Source organism: Carcharodon carcharias, chromosome 7 (assembly GCF_017639515.1).
Source record: "Carcharodon carcharias isolate sCarCar2 chromosome 7, sCarCar2.pri, whole genome shotgun sequence".
Lineage (NCBI taxonomy): Eukaryota > Metazoa > Chordata > Chondrichthyes > Lamniformes > Lamnidae > Carcharodon > Carcharodon carcharias.
The window spans coordinates 192769543-192790754 of NC_054473.1; the positions used below are offsets into that span (position 1 = coordinate 192769543).

Consider the following 21212-nt stretch of genomic DNA (forward strand, 5'->3'; position numbering starts at 1 on the left):
TTCCTAACTTCCTGTCCTTCCTAAATGTCACATACCCATAAACATTCAGGTCCCAATCTATCATACTGTAGTTATGTCTCCATAATGGCTTTCCGATCGTGCTTATTTATTTCTATTTGCGCTGTCAGTTCATCTGTTTTGTTTCGAATGCTACTTGCGTTTAGCTACAGGGCCTTTAGTATTGTCCTTTTATTATTTTTGTAACGTCTAGCCTTATCTGCTGATTTACTCTTAGAATTGTGCTCTCTGTCCCTTCCTATCACAGTCTGTTTCTCATTTCCCATATTATAACTTCCTCCCTTACCTTGACTCTACTATTTGGTCCACCACATCTTCCCAATTTAGATCCCTTTCTCCCACTATTCAGTTTAAAATTGTTTTACCTTTTTGAACTTGTATTGGCTGCCCATGTGCCATTCCCATTGGCTGCCCATGTCATGCTCTCATTGGCTGGCCATGTCCCAATCCCATTGGTTGGCCATGTCCCAATCCCATTGGTTGGCCATGTCCCATTCCTATTGGTTGACCATATTCCATTCCCATTGGCTGGCCATGTCCCACTCCTATTGGCTGGCCATGTCCCGTTGCCATTACTTGGCTATCTCCCGTTCTATTGGCTGGCCATGTCCCACTCCCATTGGTTGGCCATGTCGCGCTCCCATTGGCTGGCCGTGACGCGGGAGATGGCGGCCGGGTTGTCGGTTCGGGCCGGGCCGCTGGAGCTTTTCCTCCGGGACCGCGGCTGGTTCCGGGTCGTGGCCGAGCTCCGGGGCGAGGGATTGAAGCTGAGCAGCGAGGAGTCGGGGTCGGAGCCCGGGCCCGGGCCCTGGGACGGTCTCTCCAATGGCAGCCCGCGGCCGCGGAGCCCCAGCCCCAGCCCGGTGCATATGAGCCCGGCGGGGCCTGGAGCCGGGAGCCCGGGCCGAGGCCTGGCGGCCCTGCTGCCCCCGGAGAGCAGCAGCCTGAGGCCGGGCCCTGGGATATCCGAGCGGGTCCGCACCGTACGGGTGGTGAAGCAGGAAGCCGGCGGCCTCGGCATCAGCATCAAGGGAGGCCGAGAGAACCGCATGCCCATTCTCATCTCCAAGATATTCCGGGGCCTGGCGGCCGAGCGCACCGGGGCCCTGTTCGTGGGCGACGCCATCCTGGCCGTGAACGGAGCCGACCTGCGGGAGGCCACACACGACCAGGCCGTGCAGGCGCTGAAGAAAGCCGGCAGGGAGGTGACCCTGGAGGGTAAGAGCGGGGCGGAGGGAGAGACTGGGGCAAGAGCCCGGGTGGGGGGTTGGGGGGGGAAGAGCCCGGGTGGGGGGGGGAGAGGACCCGGGGCCGGAGAGACCCGGGATTCAGAGCCCGGGGGTGGGGGGGGGGGATGGGGTAGACGATTCAGACAAGATAGAGAGGGGGATAGAAGAGGAGGGGGTGTCACAATATTGATCAGGGAATTAATTATATCAGTGAGGAAAGATGATATCTTGGAAGGATCATCAAATGGTTAGAAGTAAAAACACAAAAGGGGCAAACACGCTGCTGGGTGTGTACAATAGGCCCCCAAACATTCAGGGAGCGATAGAGGATCAAATATGTGATCAAATTTCTGAGAAGTGTAAGAGTAACAGGGCAGTAATAGTAGAGGATTTTAACTACCCAAACATTAACACAGTTTTAGTTTGCAAGGTAGGGAGGGAGCAAAACTCAGAAGTTGCATCCAGGAGAACATTTTTAGCCAGTATGTAGAAAGCCCAACAAGGGAGGGGCAGTTCTGGACCTAATATTTGGAAATGAGCCCAGACAGGTGCAAGTTGTATCAGTTGGGGAGTATTTTGGAGATAGTGACCATAAGAACTAGGAGCAGGAGTAGGCAATTCAGCCCCTCGAGCCTGCCCCGCCATTCGTTACAATCAGGGCTGATTTCATTTTGGCCTCAACTCCAATTTCCCACCCTCTCCCCATAACCTTTCAACTTTTTACTAATTAAAAATCTGTTATCCCCTCAAATTTATTCAGCGTCCCGGCATCCACCGTAACTCAGTTAGATTTAGGATGTTATGGAAAACTATAATGTTGCACTGGGAATAAAAGTTCTAAACTGGGGAAAGGCTAATTTTACTAAGATGAGATGCAATTTAGTCCAAGTGGACTGGGAGCAGCCACTTGCAGATAAAACTGTGTCAGAGCAGTGGGAGGCATTCAAAGAAATAGCGAGAGTACAGGGCAAATCTTCCTGTAAAGACAAAGAAGGGGGGGGATCAAGTCTGCAGAAAAAAGAGAGAAACTTATGGCAGATACCGAGGGTTCAGTACAGCAGAGTCCATAGAGGAGTATAAAAAGTGCAGGTGGAACTTAAAAAGGAAATTAGGAAAGCTAAGGGAGTGCATGCGAAAGCGTTGATGGGTAGAATAAAGGAAAGCCCAAAGGGGTTTTTAAAATAGATACAGAGCAAAAGAATAATTAAGGAAAGAGTTGGGCCAATTAGGGACCATAGAGGTAATGTGTGTGTGGACTCGAAGACGTGGGTACAGTCCTCAATGAATATCTTGCATTGGTCTTCACAATGGAAAAGGATGACTCAGGTATTGACATCAGGGTGGAGAACTGTGAAATATTAGAGGAAATTAATATAGGGAGAGAGGAGGTACTAGTGGGTTTAGCGGCCTTAAAAGTGGATAAATCTGCAGTCCCGGCTGGGATGCATCCCAGGCTGTTGAGGGAGGCAAGGGAAGAGATATCAGGAGCCCTGGCAGTAATTTTCAAATCTTCTCTGGCTACAGGTGAGGAGCCAGAGTACTGCTTAAGTTGTCCCATTATTAAAAAAGGGAGGAAGGGGTGGACCATGAAATTACAGGCCAGTCAGCCTAACCTCAGTGGTGTGGAAGTTACTAGAAAGAATTCTGAGGGACAGAATATATCTCCACTTGGAGAGACACAGATTAATCAGGGATCGTCAGCATGGATTTGTTAGGGGAAGGCCGTGTTTGACAAATTTGATTGAATTTTTTGAGGCGGTAACTAGGATTGTTGTTGAGGGTAATGCTTTTGATGTGGTCTACATGGACTTTAGCGTGGCTTTTGATAAGATCCCTCATGGCAGACTGGTCAAGAAAGTAAGAGCCCATGGGATCCAAGGCAAAGTGTCACATTGGATCCACAATTGGCTGAGAGGCAGGAAGCAAAGGGTGATGGTAGAGGGATGTTTCTGTGGCTGGAAGTCTGTTTCCAGTGGAGTTCCGCAGGGCTCGGTGCTGGGGCCCTTGCTGTTTGTGGTGTACATAAATGATTTGGACCTAAATGTAGGGGGGGATGATCAAGAAGTTCATGGATGACACGAGAATTGGTAGGGTGGTAAATAGTGAAGACAATAGCCGTAAACTGCAGGACGATATCAATGGATTGGTCATGTGGCAGAGCAGTGGCAAATGGAATTCAACCCAGAAAAGTGTGAGGTAATGCCATTGGGAGGGCTAACAAGGCGAGGGATTACACTATGAATGGTAGGATCCTGGGAAGTACTGAAGATCAGAGGGACCTTGGTTTGCATATCCACAAATCCCTGAAGGTAGCAGGGCAGGTAGATGAGGTGGTTAAGAAGGCATATGGAATACTTGCCTTTATTAGCCGAGGCATAGAATACAAGAGCAGGGAGACTGTGCTGGAACTGTATAAAATGCTGGTTAGGCCATATCATAGGAAGGATGTGATTGCACTGGAGAGGCTGCAGAGGAGATTTACCAGGATGCTGCCTGGGCTGGAGGTTCTGAGCTATGAGGAAAGATTAGATAGGCTGGGGTTGTTTTCCTTGGAGCAGAGAGAGGGGACCTGATAGAGGTGTATAAGATTATGAGAGGATAAATGGAGTGAATGGGAAGGCATTTTTTCCGTTAGTAGAGGGGTCAATAACCAGGGAGCGTAGATTTAAGGTAAGAGGTAGAAGGCTAAGAGGGGACTGGGGAGAATTTTTTTCACCCAGAGGTTGGTGGGAGTCTGGAACTCTGCCTGAAAGTGTGGTTGAGTCAGAAACTCTCGTAACATTTAAGAAGTATTTAGATATTCACTTGCATTGCCATTAGCCTCCAGGGCTATGGGCCAAGCACTGGCAAATGGAATTATTGTAGTCAGATCTCTGTTGACCAGCACGGACATGATGGGCTGAATGGCCTCCTACTGTGCTGTAGACATCTGAGTCTGAGAGAGAGTGAGCGTTCAGAGCCCGAGCAGCGGGGGGGTGGTGTGTGGTGGTTGGGCACTGAAAGTGCAGTGCTCGCTGTTCCTCACGTTTCTAATGGACAATGGAAGCGGCTGTGAATAGTGATGGTCTGAAATTGAAGGAAATGTTGGAAGTGTGATGTTGGTACCTTAGTACATCAATTTGTGGGCGCTGGTCTATCCTCCTGAATTGTTTGCCAACAGCTTTTCTTCTCCGCTGATGCTGCCAGACCTGCTGAGTTTTTCCAGGTAATTCTGTTTTTGTTTTGGATTTCCAGCATCCGCAGTTTTTTTGTTTTTAGCACCAATAATCCTATTGCTGTTTCTCTGCTGCTTTCTTGCCTGGTCTACATTGTGCAGATGCTTGGGTGGAGAAAGGACATCCTCAAGTTTAAATCATGCTGTATTTATCAGAGCAGGTATAATCCAGTGAAAATCACATCTGTCTGATGCATGATTAGCGTACACTGTGCATCAGATGAAAGACAAATGGCCAGCAAGGAAAATTAGGCTGACTATTATTGTGACAATTACAACGGAGAGCAGGGAGTAATGTAGTACATACGATATTACAGAACAGAAACAGGCCATTTGGCCCAACCAGTGCATGCTGGTGTAAATGCTGCATTCGAGCCTCCCCCCACCTTTTCTCATAACATAAGAAATAGGAGCAGGAGTAGACCCCACAGCCCACCGAGCCTGCCCTGCCATTCAGTAGGATTATGGCTGATCTTGAGTTTGAACTCCATTTTCCCACCCACTCTCCATACCCTTTGGTGCCCTGAGAGATGAAAAATTCCAAAGATTCACAATTCTTTGAAGTAATTTCTCCTCATCTCGGTTCTAATGATCGGCCCCTTATCCTGAGACTGTGACCCTGTGTTTTAGATTCACTGGACTAGTAATCCAGAGACCCAGGGTAATACTCTGGGGACCCGGGTTTGAATCCCACCACGGCAGATGGTGGAATTTGAATTCAGTAAAAATCTGGAATTAAAAATCTAATGATGATCATGAAACCATTGTCGATTGTTGTAAAAACTAATCACTAATGTCCTTTTGGGCAGGAAATCTGCCATGCCTATCTGGTCTGGCTTACATGTGACTCCAATCCCACAGCAAATGTGGTTGATTCTTAAATGCCCTCAAATGGCTGAGCAAGCCACTCATGTTTCAAACCAGTAAACAGTCGAAAGGAATGAAACTGGACATCGACATTGATATGGGAAACAACAACAGCAAACTCAGCCCTGTCGACCCTCTGCAAAGCCCCCCTTACCAACATCTGGGGCTAGTGCCAAATTTGGGAGAGCCGTTTTCACAAACTAGACAAGCAACAGCCTGAAATAGTCATCCTCACGGAATCGTACCTTACAGATCATGTCACAGACCTGGGTATGTCCTGTCCCACCGGCAAGACAGACCCAGTAGCAGAGGTGGTGGCACAGTGGTATACATTCAGGAGGGAGTTACTCTAAGAGTGCTCCACATTGACTCCGGCCCCCATGAAGCCTCATGGCATCAGGTCAAACATGGGCAAGGAAACCTTCCCATAGCTGATGAATCATTGCTCCTCCACATTGAACACAGCTTGGAGGAAACACTGAGGATGGCAAGGGTGCAGAATGTACTCTGGGTGGGGGACTTCAGTGTCATCACCAAGAATGGTGTCATGAGGTGTCAACCTGGTGAAACTATAACACAGGACTACTTGCTACCAAACAGCAGAAGGAGCAAATGATAGAGCTAAATGATTCCACAACCAACGGATCAGATCTAAGCTTTGCAGTCCTGCCACATCCAGTTGTGAATGGTGTTGGACAATTAAATAACTCAACTGGAGGAGGAAGCTCCACAAATATCCCCATCCTCAGTGATGGAGGAGCCCAGCACATCAGTACAAAAGATAAGGCTGAAACATTTGTAATAATCTTCAGCCAAATACATCGAGTGGATGATCCATCTCGGCCTCTGGAGGGCTCCAGTATCACAGATGCCAGTCTTCAGCTAATTCGATTCACTCCACGTGATATCAAGAAACAGCTGAAGGCACTGGATGCTGCAAAGGCTATGGGCCCTGACAACATTCTGGCAATTGTACTGAAGACTTGTGCTCCAGAGCTTGCCACATCCCTAGCCAAGCTGTTCCAGTACAGCTGCAACACTGGCACCCACCTGGCTATGTGGAAAATTGCCCAGGTATGTCCTGTACACCACAAGCAGGACAAATCCAACCTGGCCAATTACCGCCCCATCAGCCTATTCTCGATCATCAGTAAATTAATGGAAGGGGTCATCAAAGGCGCTATCAAGCGGCACTTGCTTAGCAATAACCTGATGCCTAGTTTGGGTTCTGCCAGGGCCATTCAGCTCCTGACCTCATTATGGCCTTGGTTCAAACTGAACTCCTGAGGTGAGTGAGAGTGACTGCCCTTGACATGAAGACCGCATTTGACAGAGTGTGGCATCAAGGAGCCCGAGTAAAACTGGGGTCAGTGGGAATCGGGGAAAACTCTCCACTGGTTGAAGTCATAACGTAGCACAAAGGAAAATGGTTGTGGTTATTGGAGGTCAGTCATCTCAGCTCCAGGACATCACTGCAGGAGTTCCTCAGGGTAGTGTCCTCCGCCCAACCATCTTCATAAGGTCAGAAGTGGGGATGTTTGCTGATAATTGCACAATGTTCAGTACCATTCGCAACTCCTCAGACACTGAAGCAGTTCATGTCCAAATGCAGCAAGACCTGGACAATGTCAGGCTTGGGCTGACTAGTGACAAGTAACATTCGCGCCATGCATGTGCCAGTCAATGACCATCTTAACATCACCCCTTGATGTTCGATGGCATTGCCATCACTGAATCCCCCCACTATCAACACCCTTGGGGTGGGGGGGCTCCTAATTTGTATGTGGTCTCACCAAAACCCTGTACAACTATAGCGAGGCTTCTTTTTTTCTTGTACTCCAATCCCTTTACAATAAAGACCAACATACCACTTGCCTTCCTAATTGCTTGCTGCATCTGCATGCTAACTTTGTTTCTTGTACAAGCACACCCAAGTCTCTGAGCATCAACACTTAAAAGCTTCTCACCTTGTATAAGATATTCTGTTTGTTTATTCAAAGTGAATAATTTCACACTTCTCTACATTATACTCCATCTGCTACCTTGCTGCTCACTCACCCAGCCTGTTTGTATCATTCTGTAGCCTCTTCTGTGTCCTCCTCATAGCTTAGTTTCCTACTTAGTCTTATATCATCTCATCAGCAAACTTAGATACATTACTCACTGTCTCTTCATCTAAGTCATTAATATAGATCGGAGTCTCATTCAAATCTGCCATCATAACCCTCTGTTCTCTTCTCCCTCGTATGCTTTCCTAGCTTCCCCTTAGCTCACCACTGCCACCTCTCGAGCAATTACAGATGGGTGGTAAATACTGGCTGATCCAGTGAAGCCCACAACCTGTAAATGAATAAAATGAAATGCATCTATACTATTCTTTTTAACCATTCCCTGTGTAGCAAGTTCCACATTCTCACTTCTGTGGGTAAGGGAGTTTTTTTCTGTTTCCTGATTGGATTTCTTGATGGCTACCTTCTGTTGCTAGTATCCAGTTATGCTGTTTCCTGCAACAGGAAATATTCTCTGTATTCACTCAATCAAAACTTTTCATAATTTTAAATGTCTCTAAGGTCATCGTTCAGCCTTCTTTCAAGAGAAACATGACACAGTCTTTCAACACTTTCCTGATGTGTACACTCGCATATTTCTGGTTTCACTCTTGTAAATCTTCTCTTCACCTTCTCTAGTATGTACTTCGTGTTTAGAGAAGACAGTGGAAAATGTCACTGAAATCAGGAGGAGACTTGCTGGAACATGAGAGTTTAGTCTGATTCTATAATCTTGTTTCCTTGAGCAGGCTTCCTGCATCAATGGGATTTGTTTCATTTCGACTGACCTTGATGGTGGTATTGTGTTTCAACTATCTTTGTGCCTTTCAGTTCTTGGCTGGTCAGTCGCGTTAAGAAAAATTCTCAATGGGGCAGACTGTGAGATGGTGCTCCTTGGGAGCAAGTCAGTGTGAAAGCTTTTGTTCATTTTCAATCTTGTGACCAGGTTCCTTCCTGAGGTAGTAGGTCAAACTGTGATTATTGTTGAATTTTAGTCAGGGCAAAATTTGTCTCGGCTTTGACGATTAAACAAAGTGGAATGGGAACCTTTTATTTTTTGACCTGTGTACTGGCATTGCAATACTGACTAATTCTGCTGAGCTCCCCATCAGAACTTGATTAATGTTACTGTTCTTAATGTAAGGGTATCACTTGCTGCATGGCCATAAAACGCAGACTGGCACACTCAAGCAGTCAGCGATTGCAAACTCCAGTCTGGGAACTGTATCCTAAAAGGAGACGTCTACCAGTCCCAACATTCTGGCAGCCATTAAATATACAAGCTCAGGTGAGAAAACGGATAAAAACGAAAATGCTGGAAAAGCTCAGCAGGTCTGGCAGCATCCAGGGAGAGAGAAACAGTTAACATTTCAAGTCAAATATGACGACTTTAGGCTTCTTTATGATTCCAATATGACTCTTCTTCAGAACTCCTGAAGAAGCTTAAAGAAGTCATATTTGACTTGAAATGTTAACTGTGTTTCCCTCTCCCCAGATGCTGCCAGATCCACTCAGCTTTTCCAGCGTTTTCTATTTCTATTTCAGGTTTCCAACATCAGTATTTTGTTTTTATTTTAGTGAGACAATTGGGAATGGTTAAATGTTTTTTCATTTACAGGATGTGGGTGTCGCTGGCTGGGTCAGCATTTATTGCCCATCCCAATTTGCCCTTAAGGTGGTGGTGAGCTGCAGCCTTGAACTGCTCATGTGATGTAGGTACACCCACAGTGCTGTTAGGAAGGGAGTTCCAGGATTTTGACCCAGCGACAGTGAAGGAACGGTGATATATTTCCAAGTCGGGTTGGTGCGTGGCTTGGAGGGGAACTTCCAGGTGGTGCTGTTCCCATCTATCTGCTCCCTTGTCCTTCTAGATGGTAGTGGTCATGAGTTTGGAAGTTGCTGTCTAAGGAGCCTTGTTAAGTTTTTGCAGTGCCCTGCTGCATGCCCCTCCCAAATAATCTGATCGTCTCTAGCATGACCCATGCACTACCTGCCATGTCTTGAATTACTCACATACTGTGCTCCAAAATATTATCTGGGAAAAACCTATCTCATTTGGATTTGAGTGAATCAGTACTAACTGTCCCCACTGCCTTCTGAGGGAGCCTGCTCCTCAAACCTTTCCGTGAGATACTGAACTTATTTAAATGGAGAGGGATCTGGGTGTCTTTGTACATGAAACACAAAACACCAGCATGCAGGTACAGCAAGGAATGAGGAAGGCAAATGGAATGTTGGCCAATATTGCAAGGGGGGTGGAGTATAAAAGTAAGGATGTTTTGTTACAACTGTACAGGGCATTGGAAAGACCATACCTAGAGTACTGTACTGTTTTGGTCCCCTTGAGCAGGGATATACTTGTATTGGAGGCAATTCAGAGAAGGTTCACTAGACTGATCCCTGGGATGAAGGGGTTTGTCTTGTGGGGAAAGGTTGAGCAGGTTGGGCCTATACTCATTGGAGTTTAGAAGAATGAGAGGTGAATTTATTCAAATGTATAAGATTCTAAGGGGGCTTAACTGGGCAAATGCTGAGAGGATGTTTTCCCCATGGGAGAATGTAAACTAGGGGGCACAGTTCGAGAATAAGGGGTCTCCCATTTAAGTTGGAGATGAGGAGGAATTTCTTCTGAGAGGGTCATGAATCTTTAGAACCCACCACTGCAAGTATCTGTAGAGACTGGGTCATTGAATGTATTCAAGTCTGAGACAAATCTTTGACCTATAAATGAGTCGAGGATTATGGAGAGCAGACAGGAAAGTGGAGTTGAGGCCAAGAGCAACTCAGCCATTGAATGGCAAAGCAGGCTTGAGTGGCCGAGTAACCTGTTCTTGCTCCTATTTCTTATCTTATGAGGGTCCTCAAATTTCTTGACTTCCAATGCACATTGTTCTTTTCCAAGGTCAGAGTTTGAGGCAGAAAGTGTAAACATGCAAGATTAGATTCAGTATTGGATGAGAGAACGTTTGTAGAAGCAGGGTAAATGATTCAAACTATATGCTCACAGGGAGGCTCGATGCTGACGTTGAGCAGTTGGGCTGAATGGCTTACTTGTGTTGTAACTTCTAACCATTTAACTTTTTCTCCCAAATTATTTCTGGCATGATAGCATCTGAAAATTGAGCTTCTCCCTGCACTTTCTAAACTAGTACGCCCCACAGAAAAGCATTCCAATTGAAGATTTATAAATGTGTATTTGAGACTTTCATCCTGTAATTAGTCACATCCTGTTTAAGTGCATTCCTGAAATGTGGATGGTCCCTGTGGTTATTAGTGGCAGCACAGAGCTCTCAGTTCCAACTTGGGTATTTAATTCACCAAGATGGATTTGAAAGTAAGCTGAGCATATGTTTCCTGTGTTACTGGAGACTGAGCATTGACGTTGCTGGCAAGTTTTTATGTGAGATTGAATTAGATAAATGCCGGTGACAAAGTATAACTATCTTGGCCACAGACAAATCGCAGCAGCTGTTCAGGCGGCAGCTTGTGGTGGTGTGGTTCAGTGGTATTAGCAGCTTCTCTTGCTCATCCTGTTTGATTTGCATCATTGTAATTGTTTGACCTTGTAACTGAGGCAGAAAAATCAGGTTGTGGATCAGAACCACAACTTGTAAAATGATTGCCCTTAAATGCAATGAAAATTGTTCCCAAAGATGAATGTGTACCTCCTTTAGCCAGTATTACAAGCTTGCGTCTTCCTTCCTTCCTTCCTTGGGTCTAGTATAGGATGTGTTTTCTGTTTCTGTCTCTGCCCCCCGCTCTCTCTCTGGCTGTCTCTGGCCTACCTCTTTCTCTTCCCCCCCCACCCCCCACCATCACCACTACATTCTGCAACACTGGCTGCCTTAATTTGCACATCAGTGCACTCGATATATAGATGGGATCTGGATATCAGCAGAACATTACTGGGAATAGATATGAAGTTACAAGCATGAAGATTGAACTTGTGCCAGGGATGGGGGGAATGTTGGAGAAATCTATCAGAGAAGGGAACGATTCAGATTTGGTCTTTACTGTTTCACACCTATAATGCACCATGTGCTGATCCCTCACTGTATTCTGTCCTAACTGGTCAATGTTGACTGGTTTTAACGCAACATTGCTCAATTGTGCTAAGAAAATTGGGTGTGTGCAAGTAACTGCAATATAAACTTCCATAGAAATAGTACCATGCGATTGTTCACATGCTCACTTGTATTGTTTAACTGGCCAGAATTGAAGAAAGAATAGGTTGAATGGTTGCTTCTGCTTGACCTGTGACCTTTCCCTTACAGTCACTTACATCCAGGAAGTGACGCCATACTTGAAAAAGCCCTCATTGATAGCAGACCTGGCGTGGGATAGTCTGTCTCCTCATTCTGCACATGTGGGATCTGCTGGCTCCAGTTCTCCAAATCACAGTGCCAAAGACAGCAAGACTTTTCCACTGAAGATGTGCTACATCACGAGGAACCTGAGTATGCCTGATCCAGAGAGCAGGTTGAATGCTTAATCCAATAAATGATCAAAATGTCAGTTTCAATTAAGCTAGTGAAAAGTATAAACGAGAGTCCATTCTGTTTGTCTCTGATATGCCCCGCATCCCTCGTTGCAGTGCTGAGATGCCCCTCGCTATAACTATTCAGTAAGTGCAGGGAGATGGAAAGCAGAACTACAGGCCAGTTAGCCTTATCTCAATTGTCCGGAAAATGCTCGAATCTATGATTAAGCAAGTTGTAACACTGTACTTTAAAAAAAAAATCAGGTGATTAGGCAAAGTTAGCATGGTTTTATGAAAGGAAAATTTTCTTTGACAACTGAGTTTTTGAGGTTGTAAGCTAGACAAAGCATAACCATTGTCAGCACATCAGTGCAAAAGATAAGGCTGAAGCATTTGCTACAATCTTCAACCAGAAGTGCTGAGTGGATGATCCATTCGGCATCCTCCAGGGATCCCCAGCATCACAGATGCCAGTCTTCAGCCAATTCGATTCGCTCCACATCAAGAAATGGCTGAAGACACTGGATACTACAAAGGCAATGGGCCCTGACAATATTCCGGCAATAGTATTGAAGACTTGTGATCGAGAACTTGCTGCGCCCCCAGCCAAGCTGTTTCAGTACAGCTACAACACTGACATCTACCCGGCTATGTGGAAAAATTGCCCAAGTATGTCCTGTACACAAAAAGCAGGACAAATCCAATCCAGCCAATTACTGCCCCATCAGTCTACTCTCCATCATCAGTAAAATGATGGAAGGGCCCATCAACAGTGCTATCAAGCGACACTTGATTAGCAATAACTTGCTCACGGACACTCAATTTGGGTTCCGCCAGGGCCACTCAGCTCCTGACCTTATTACAGCCTTGTTTCAACAAAAGAGCTGAACTCCCAAGGTGAGGTGAGAGTGATGGCCCTTGACATCAAGGCAGCATTTGACCGAGTGTGGCATCAAGGAGCCCTAGCAAAACTGGAGTCAATGGGAATCAGGGGAAAACTCTCCGCTGGTTGGAGTCATACCTAGCATGAAGGAAGGTGGTTGTGATTGTTGGAGGTCAATCATCTTAGCTCCAGGACATCACTGCAGGAGTTCCTCAGGGTAGTGTTCTCGGCCCAACCATCTCCAGCTGCCTCATCAATGACCTTCCTTCTATCATAAGTGGGGATGTTCAGCACCATTTGTGACTCCTCAGATACCATGTCGAAATGCAGCAAGACCTAGACAATGTCCAGGCTTGGGCTGACAAGTGGCAAGTAACAGTTGTGCCACAGAAGTGCCAGGCAATGAAAATCTTCAACAAGAGAGAATATTACCATCACTGAATCCCCCACTATCAACATCTTGGGGGTTACCATTGAACAGAAACTAAACTGGACTAGCCATATAAATATTATGGCTATAAGAGCAGGTCAGAGGCTAGGAATTGTGAGATGAGTAACTCACCTGACTCCCCAAAGCCTCTCCACCATCTACAAGGCACAAGTCAGGAGTGTGATGGAATACTCTCCACTTGCCTGGATAAGTGCAGCTCCCACAACACTCAAGAAACTTAATACCATCCAGGACAAAGCAGACCGCTTGATTAGCACCACATCCATAATCCGTGACTCCCTCCACCACCGACGCACAGTAGCAGCAATGTGTACCATCTACAAGATTCACTGCAGGAACTCACCAAGGCTCCTTCAACAGCACCTTCCAAACCCACGACCACTACCATCACCATCTAGAAGGACAAGGGCAGCAGATAGATGGGAACACCACCACCTGGAAGTTGTACTCCAAGCCCTCACCATCCTGGCTTGGAAATATATCACCGTTCCTTCACTGTTGCTGGGTCAAAATCCTGAAACTCCCTCCCTAGCAGCACTGTGGGTGTACCTACACCACATGGACTGCAGCAGTTCAAGAAGGCAGCTCACCACCATCGTCTCAAGGGCAACTAGGCACGGACAATAAATGCTGGCCCAGCCAGCGAAGCCCACATCCTGTGAATGAATTAAAAAAAGTCTAAATGGAAGCATAAAATTACAAAACAATGTTACTAGATGAAGTGAATGGACAAAGTTGTGGTAAATGGATTTCAGTGTCAGCAAACGTGAGATCATCCACTTTGGCCCTAATAAGGGTAGAACAGGGGGCTTACCAAATGGAGAAAAGCTAGAACCAGTGCAGTCTTGGTAGGGATGTCCAGGTGTACAGATCATTAAAATGTCATGAGCAGGTACAGAAAATAATCAACAAGTTTAATGAAATGTTAGTTTTTAATATCAAGAGGACTAGAATGACAAGGAGTAGGAGTCATGCTTCAAAGCTTTGGTTAGACCATACCTGGAATATTGTGGGCAGTTCTGGGCACCACACCTTCGGAGGGATATATTGACCTTGTTTTGCTAGAATGATATTTGGGCTCCAAGGGCTATATTACAAGGAAAGTTTACACAAACCAGAGATAAAAGCAAAGAACTGTGGATGCTGGAAATCCAAACCAGGTTGCATTCCTGGAACTTGGAAGGTTGAAGGGTGATTTGATCAAAGATTTCAAGACATTAAAGGGAACAGACAGGATAGATGAAGAGAAACAATTTCCAATGGTTGGAGAGCCTAAGACTAGGAACGTAGCCTAAACATTGGAGTGAAACCTTTCAAGAGTGAAATTAGGAAACACTTCTTCGAACAAATGGGTGGTAGGAGTTTGGAGCACTCTTCCCTGAATGACACGTTATGCTAGATCAATTGTCACTTTTAAATCTAAGATTGATGTTTTTTTTTAACCAAAGTTAAGTCATTGAGGACATAACAAATCAGGGTGGATAAAGGGGAGCCAATAGATGTAGTGTATTTGGATTTTCAAAAAGCATTTGATATGATACCGCTGACATAACCCACACCCTTCACTCTCTCACTGATACACCCCACGCCCTTCACTGTCTCTCACTGATACACCCCACGCCCTTCACTGTCTCTCACTGATACACCCCACGCCCTTCACTCTCTCTCATTGATACACTCCACACCCTTCACTCTCTCACTGATACGCCCCACACCCTTCACTCTCTCACTGATACGCCCCACACCCTTCACTCTCTCACTGATACGCCCCACACCTTTCACTCTCTCACTGATACGCCCCACACCCTTCACTCTCTCACTGATACGCCCCACACCCTTCACTCTCTCACTGATACGCCCCACACCCTTCACTCTCTCACTGATACGCCCCACACCCTTCACTCTCTCACTGATACGCCCCACACCCTTCACTCTCTCACTGATACGCCCCACACCCTTCACTCTCTCACTGATACGCCCCACACCCTTCACTCTCTCACTGATACGCCGCACACCCTTCACTCTCTCACTGATACGCCCCACACCCTTCACTCTCTCACTGATACGCCCCACACCCTTCACTCTCTCACTGATACGCCCCACACCCTTCACTCTCTCACTGATACGCCCCACACCCTTCACTCTCTCACTGATACGCCCCACACCCTTCACTCTCTCACTGATACGCCCCACACCCTTCACTCTCTCACTGATACGCCCCACACCCTTCACTCTCTCACTGATACGCCCCACACCCTTCACGCTCTCACTGATACGCCCCACACCCTTCACTCTCTCACTGATACGCCCCACACCCTTCACTCTCTCACTGATACGTCCCACAGCCTTCACTCTCTCACTGATACGTCCCACACCCTTCACTTTCTCACTGATACGCCCCACACCATTCACTCTCTCACTGATATGCCCCACACCCTTCACTCTCTCACTGACACGCCCCACACCCTTCACTCTCTCACTGACACGCCCCACACCCTTCACCCTCTCTCACTGACACGCCCCACACCCTTCACTCCCTCACTGATACGCCCCACACCCTTCACTCTCTCACTGACATGCCCCACACCCTTCACCCTCTCTCACTGACACACCCCACGCCCTTCACCCTCTCTCACTGACACACCCCACGCCCTTCACCCTCTCTCACTGATACACCCCACGCCCTTCACCCTCTCTCACTGATACACCCCACACCCTTCACCCTCTCTCACTGATACAACCCACGCCCTTCACCCTCTCTCACTGATACACCCCACGCACTTCACCCTCTCTCACTGACACACCCCATGCACTTCACTCGCTCTCACTGACACCCCACGCACTTCACCCTCTCTCACTGACACACCCCACGCCCTTCACCCTCTCTCACTGACACCCCACGCCCTTCACCCTCTCTCACTGACACACCCCACGCCCTTCACCCTCTCTCACTGATACGCCCCACACCCTTCACTCCCTCACTGATACGCCCCACACCCTTCACTCTCTCACTGACACACCCCACGCCCTTCACCCTCTCTCACTGATACACCCCACGCCCTTCACCCTCTCTCACTGACACACCCCACGCCCTTCACCCTCTCTCACTGACACACCCCACGCCCTTCACCCTCTCTCACTGACACCCCACGCCCTTCACCCTCTCTCACTGATACACCCCACGCCCTTCACCCTCTCTCTCTGACACCCCACGCCCTTCACCCTCTCTCACTGACACCCCACGCCCTTCACCCTCTCTCACTGACACCCCACGCACTTCACCCTCTCTCACTGATACACCCCACGCCCTTCACCCTCTCTCACTGATACACCCCACGCCCTTCACCCTCTCTCACTGATACACCCCACGCCCTTCACTCGCTCTCACTGATACACCCCACGCCCTTCACTCGCTCTCACTGATACACCCCACGCCCTTCACTCGCTCTCACTGATACACCCCACACCCTTCACTCGCTCTCACTGATACACCCCACGCCCTTCACTCGCTCTCACTGATACACCCCACGCCCTTCACTCGCTCTCACTGATACACCCCACGCCCTTCACTCGCTCTCACTGATACACCCCACGCCCTTCACTCGCTCTCACTGATACACCCCACGCCCTTCACTCGCTTTCACTGATACACCCCACGCCCTTCACTCGCTCTCACTGATACACCCCACGCCCTTCACTCGCTCTCACTGATACACCCCACGCCCTTCACTCGCTCTCACTGATACACCCCACGCCCTTCACTCGCTCTCACTGATACACCCGACGCCCTTCACCCGCTCTCACTGATACACCCCACGCCCTTCACCCGCTCTCACTGATACACCCCACGCCCTTCACTCGCTCTCACTGATACACCCCACATCTCTCGTATATATTTTATTGTTTAAATTGTTTTTGGTCACAAAGATGGGAAGCTGCATCCTGGTGCTGATCCTCCATTCCCCACCTGTTGTTCCTGCAGGTTATTTGAGCTACATTCCCCTGATGGCAAGCATGTAATCATTCTGCGGAGCAAGGACCCTGTTGCAGCACATGCCTGGTTCACGGCAATTCACACAAGTATCACGGCACTGATTCCTCAGGCACTGTCAGAGCTGAATGGGCTACTTGGCCTCAGTGGCAGGGCCATCCAACACCTTGGCTGGCTGGCTGAGCAGGTGGAGAATTTTCACTCAACTCGTATTAGCTATTGGCCTCTGAAGGCAAGATAAATGTTAGGTTGAAGTTTAGGTTATATCTTTGTTTATAATTATGTTTAGGAAATTGTATAATTATTCCAGTAACCTAGCAGCATGGCGCAAGCTGAATCTAGTCATTTTATGTTGTAGTCTGACTCGAGGTTACCTTGTGTCTCATACCAACATGTGTACATATGAATTAGGAGCGGGCCAGTTCAAAGTGATACTGGTAAATGCATCATACTGAAAGGAGGCCATGGCCAGCAGTGAGAAGACTGAGGTGACACAGGAGACATAGAATGGGAGCAGGACAGGAGGAGTTCATTTGGCCCTTCACCTCCCTGCCATCTTTCTGCAAGAGCAACTGATCTAGTCCCAATTTTATGCTCTTTCCTTGCATCTCTGCAATTTTTTTCTCTTCAGATAATTATCCAATAAACTTTCAAAAGTCATTGATAAATCCGCCTCCAACACACACTCAGACAGTGCATTTGAGATTCTAACTACTGGCTCAGTTTCCCTCCTGTCCAGACCCCTCGAGGCTTTGAACACCTCTATCAAATCTCCTCTCAGCCTCCTCTTTAAGGAGAACAAGCCCAGCTTCTCCAATCTATCCATGTAACTGAAGTCCCTCATCTCTGGAACTTTCCTTGTAAATATTTTCTGCACTCTTTTTAAAACCTTCACACACTAATGAAATTGTGTTACCCAGAATTGGACACTATATTCTAAATGAGATAAAGTAAACTGCCCCTGACTGCACTATTGCACCGACCCTTGGTCCTTGATTCCCAAATTCACGCGTTGCAGCCACCTGGATAAGCTGTGTTTATTTTTGTTCAGACCTATGATGGTTTTGAGTACTAATTTGTATCTGAGGGTTCAGGTTAGCAGTGGAGGTGTCGAGCAGAGCAGTGGCCCAGGGGTCGGGTTACCTGGTGCCTGGCAGTCAGGGAGAGCAGTTCCCAGGAGCTGTGCAGTTTTCTCGGTGGTGGGAGGGGTTCGGAGTGGGAGGATCTGGATCTGATTCTTGTGCAGTAATGAGATATTTCTCTGTTTGTTCTGTAGCTGAAAGTTGAAGGTGGAAGGCAGCACTGGAAGCCAATGGTGGTTGTCCTCACTGATAAAGACATGCTGCTTTACGACAACGTGCCATGGAATAGAGACCTGTGGTCGTCACCCTCTCAGAGCCACCCACTGCTGGCAACCAGGTATAAATAGGGTGTGTAAAGGGAATCTGCAACACCAGTCTTCTGGGAGCAGCATCAAATTAAATTCTTTCAGCATTCACCAATGCAAGAGATTGAAACTCAAATTCTGCCATTAGTGTCCCTCCCTGTGACAGTTTTAGAGGGAGGTGGTGGCGTAGTGGTATTATCACTGGACTAGTAATCCAGATAGCCACAATAATTCCCTGGGGACCTGGGTTCGAATCCCACCACAACAGATGGTAAAATTTGAATTAGTGAAAAATCTGGAATTAAAAGTCCAATGACCATGAAACCATTGTCGATTGTCATAAAAACCCATTTGGTTCACTAATGTCCTTTAGGGAAGGAAATCTGTTGTCCTTACCTGGTCTGGCCTACATGTGACTCCAGACCCTCAATAATGTGGTTGATTCTTAAATGCCTTCTGAAATGGCCAAGCAAGTCACTCAGTTCTCAAGGGCAATTAGGGATGGGCAATAAATGCTGGCCCAGCTGGCGACAGCCACATCCCGTGAACAAATATTTTTAAAAGTCCGTGGTCATTTTCCACCCCCCTCCCTGCCCCTCAAGTCTCTGGGCCTCGAAGTCCAGGAACATGAAGGTTGATTCCCATTCACCACCTCCACCCCCCCATACCAACCACACTGGCCAATTCCTGAGTTAAATGCTGGTTGGTTAGTGAGATATCCGAGCTTTGCAGCAAACGAACATCTGCTGCTCTCAGGTTAGTGTGATAGACTCAATTCCAGACTCCATAATTTGTGCATTGGAAGCTCAAGGATACTGAGGGGTATCAAAGGGAAGGAATTGAGTGAATCAGGGTTCAGGTAAATTTGCAGGAATCAGTTCCTTTGGGATGAGAATGGGAGTGACTTAAAGCAACTGCTTCCTGACCCTTCCAGTAATGCTGTCTTTCTGATCAAGATGTTTGGCTTTTGTATGAGTGTGTGGGGATGAGTTAAGGCAGGCGTGTACATTATTAACAGGACTGATGGGAAGCTAGTGTTCTTCTGGATCTGGTGAAGTTCTCAGGATCTAATCAGGACCTAATTCTCTGCCTTGCTGATATGTCTGTTTTTCCTTCGCTCTGCTCTTCAGGTTGGTTCACTCAGGGTCAGCACGAGGATCCCCAGCCATTAGTTCAGAGCTAATGTTTGCCACAAGGACTGGATCACGACAAGGCATCGAGATGCATATTTTCCGCGTGGAAACCCACCGGGACTTGTCGACATGGACACGGATGCTTGTCCAAGGCTGCCACAGTGCTTCCGAACTGATTAAGGAGGTGACGCTGGGTATGTGTTCTGCATGATGAACACAGTGTGTATGTCCTGTCAGCAGTGCAGGAGCTTTGGGTGTGTTCTGGTAGCATCATATGGCACAAGGGATAGTGTGTGGGTTTGGATGGTGTGTTTCTGTGGATATATTGTGAATCTTGGGCTACTTGCTCTGAACTGTGTGTTTTCAGTGAAGGCTTTGCTTAAATGACGATGGATATTATTTTAAATTATCTTGTGTGACAAAGGCTAGGATACAAGCAGCTTTCAAAGTCCCTGGATCAGGTTTGCCCCATGACCCTTCATCATAAAGGAAATAGCATGCTTTCATTTGAGGCTTGACACTGCAGTGAATATTATAGGTAATTTAAAATACCTTTTTATATATTCCCAATATGCTGCTGAAATCATCAAATTGTTACAGCACAGGAGGCTGCCATTTGGCCCATCATGTCTGCAACAGCTCTCTGAATGAGCAGCTCACCTAGTACCATAGCTTCACCACTTCCCCAAAAACCTGCACATTCTTCCTTTTCAAATAATCTAATTCCCTTTTGAATCCTTCAATTGAGTATGCCTCCACCACACACTCAGCCGTGCAATCTGAACCCTAACCACTCACTGTAAAAAAAGTTTCTCCTCATATCACTCTTGCTCCTTTTGCTGATGATCAAAGGAAACATGAGGAAATTCTTTTTTAATCCAGTGAGATTATTAATTGAATTTACATTTCACCAGCTGCTGTGGTGGGATTTAGACCCTTTTTCCCAGAACATTAGCCTGGGCCTCTGGATTACTCGTCCAGTGATATGACCACTATGCTGCCGTCTCCCGAGATAGTGAAGCAATATGCAGCAATGAAGCTTCTTAACCCTGTGAAGCCTAGAACATCAGCGCACAAATCCAAACTCTTAATTGGGTGGCGTCTGGACCAGCTGTGGAATCCTTTCCTTTCAGCAAAGGTTTCTTTCTCAGAAACTTTTAATTATCACCTTTATCTGAAATTCAACATAAATTACCAAGCTTGGTGAATCTACTTATTTTGTTCATCTCCACACTTGCTAAACCATCAATGGCTCCTCTCTTCAGTCTCCCATTCAAAACCCTTAAAGAAAAAGCATCTGAGGCCTTTTTATTCCCTCCACCTTTCCAGTCTAATACCCTTGAATGTATTATTGCCTTCCACATCCACAACTCTTTGATTGGATCATTCCAGTCCGGTTTCTGCCATTTTTGCAGTACTCAATTGACCCCTACTGGTCACAAAGAATATCCTCTGTGATACTGAACATGGTGTTCCATTTCTCTTTATTACTGAGGCTGCTTACTTCCACC

The 21212-nt window shown here is 47.0% G+C and overlaps 1 protein-coding gene across 1 annotated transcript in view; it reads left to right on the forward strand.

The window, feature by feature from the left end:
* The first annotated feature begins 682 nt into the window (after positions 1–682).
* Positions 683–21212, forward strand: part of sntb2 (syntrophin, beta 2) — a 49280-nt gene continuing 28750 nt past the window's right edge. The window contains exons 1-5 of the mRNA XM_041190852.1: positions 683–1236; positions 11651–11855; positions 17173–17368; positions 18458–18600; positions 19699–19895. Of these exons, the coding sequence (XP_041046786.1) occupies positions 684–1236; positions 11651–11855; positions 17173–17368; positions 18458–18600; positions 19699–19895 (1294 nt within the window). The 5' untranslated portion in view covers position 683. The remainder of the gene's footprint in view (positions 1237–11650; positions 11856–17172; positions 17369–18457; positions 18601–19698; positions 19896–21212) is intronic.